Source organism: Carlito syrichta, unplaced genomic scaffold (assembly GCF_000164805.1).
Source record: "Carlito syrichta isolate Samal-C Ts95f unplaced genomic scaffold, Tarsius_syrichta-2.0.1 Scaffold304652, whole genome shotgun sequence".
Lineage (NCBI taxonomy): Eukaryota > Metazoa > Chordata > Mammalia > Primates > Tarsiidae > Carlito > Carlito syrichta.
The window spans coordinates 244,883-246,578 of record NW_007248748.1 but is presented as its reverse complement, the minus strand read 5'-3'; the positions used below and the strand labels follow the sequence as shown (position 1 = coordinate 246,578).

At 56.2% G+C, this 1,696-nt stretch overlaps 1 protein-coding gene across 1 annotated transcript in view; it reads right to left on the bottom strand.

Moving 5' to 3' along the window:
• Positions 1-501, bottom strand: part of TM6SF2 (transmembrane 6 superfamily member 2) — a 6,508-nt gene extending 6,007 nt beyond the window's left edge. The window contains exon 1 of the mRNA XM_008060569.2: positions 353-501. Within this exon, the coding sequence (XP_008058760.1) occupies positions 353-437 (85 nt within the window). The 5' untranslated portion in view covers positions 438-501. The remainder of the gene's footprint in view (positions 1-352) is intronic.
• Between the last annotated feature and the right edge of the window lie 1,195 nt (positions 502-1,696).

Below are 1,696 nucleotides of genomic sequence, written 5' to 3'. Positions count from 1 at the left end.
GACCTCATCTTTACAATAAATCAAAAAATCAGCCGGGGGTGGTAGTGCACACCTGTAGTTCCAGCTACTCGGAAAGCTGGGGCGGAAGGATCGCCGGAGCCCAGCGGGTCGAGGCTCCGGTGGCCGGGAGTGGCCACTGCACTCCGGTCTGGGTGACAGAGCGAGACTCCGACTCAAAAAAAAGCGCTCCCTAACCTAATGGGGGTGTTCTAGTCTCTTTGAGATCTCCAGTGTGGTGGGAGCTCTTCAAGGGCCCCTAGTATGAGGGAAGAGGCCCTTCATTGGCCCCAAGTCTGAGGGCGGAGGCCTTTGTCCAGAAAGTCCTCCTCCCCACGACCTCCCACCGACTCACCAGCGTAGAGTGGGTCATAGGAGATCTCGCCGTGGGACAAACTGTAGATGGCCATGAAGAGCAGACCCAAGATCAGGGCACACATCAATGCCACCCATAGGGGCCTGTGGACAAGGAAACCAAGTCAGGGAGGCCAGGACCAATGCTGAGGCTTCACCCCAGCCTCTCCAGTGGGGAAAAGGGCAGACTCCAGGAAGCAACAGGTGTGGTGGTTTAATCACCAACCCTTGTTCAGGCTGTTTCTTCCTTTTGGAAACCACTTCTAGAAGTCTGTTCCAATTGGCAAACTCCTATTCATCCTGCGTGGCCCATCTACATCGTTCCTGATCCAGGAAGCCCTCCTGACTGCCCAGAAAGGATCACTACTCAACTTGGACCAGGTACAGACAGGACATTCATCAGCCCCTTTCAACTGAACCATTTATCCCAACACTTGCTGTCGCCATGTCTGAGTCAGTTTGCTTAGTCAGTCATTCAACAATGCTAAGCCCCTCTGTGGCCAGGCCCAGCTCCTCCACCAGAGTGTCTCTAGTGCTCAGCTCTGTAGACCTTACTGTCTGGGGGCTCCCGACACCTCCCAGCTAAAGTCCAAATGCCTCCAACAACTCTACCCTAGCCCTACCCTGGTCTGTCCCCAACAATCTAAGGCAGGTCAACCAATTGCCAGATAATAGAATCCTGGTCTCTGGGTATCCTCCAACCCAGGCGGCTCGGCAAACCAAGGCCCAGAGAGGGTGAGAGACCTGTCCAGGGTCACACAACAAGGCTCTGTCCATCACTTCCCCACAGTCTCCAGGCCCCCACCTTTTCATGAGCCCCTCTGTCCCCTAGAATCAACAATGACAATTAGAGTACTCAGATGAGACCAGGACAAGTCTTTGCACGCAATCTGTAACTCTTAACCATGACTACAGGGTGATAGCTAGGGTTACGTCCATTACACAGATGAAGAAACTGAGGCTCCCCGAAGCAAGCTGGCTCACCCAGGGTCTCAGAAGATGAAGACAGGTACTGACACTTTCTACCTCCTGGCTAGGGCTAGCTGGGCTGGGGTTAGGTGTGAGGGACTTGCCCATGCCTGGAGCTCCGTGGCTGGACCCAGGAGTCCTTGCCTGGGAACTAGGGCTAGGAGACAGGAACAGGGGAGGCGGAGGCTTGGGGGGAAGCTGAGTCCAGGGACGGGGTGAGCCAGCCCCGAACGACAGGAAAGTCCCAGGCCTGAGGCGGAGGCGCTGGAGCTGGGCGTGTGTGGCAGCTGGAGCTGGGTCACCAGGGCCTTATCTGGGACGATACTTTGACCCTTGGCGACTTGGGAGCCTGCCTGGCGCATCCGCGGGCGACACC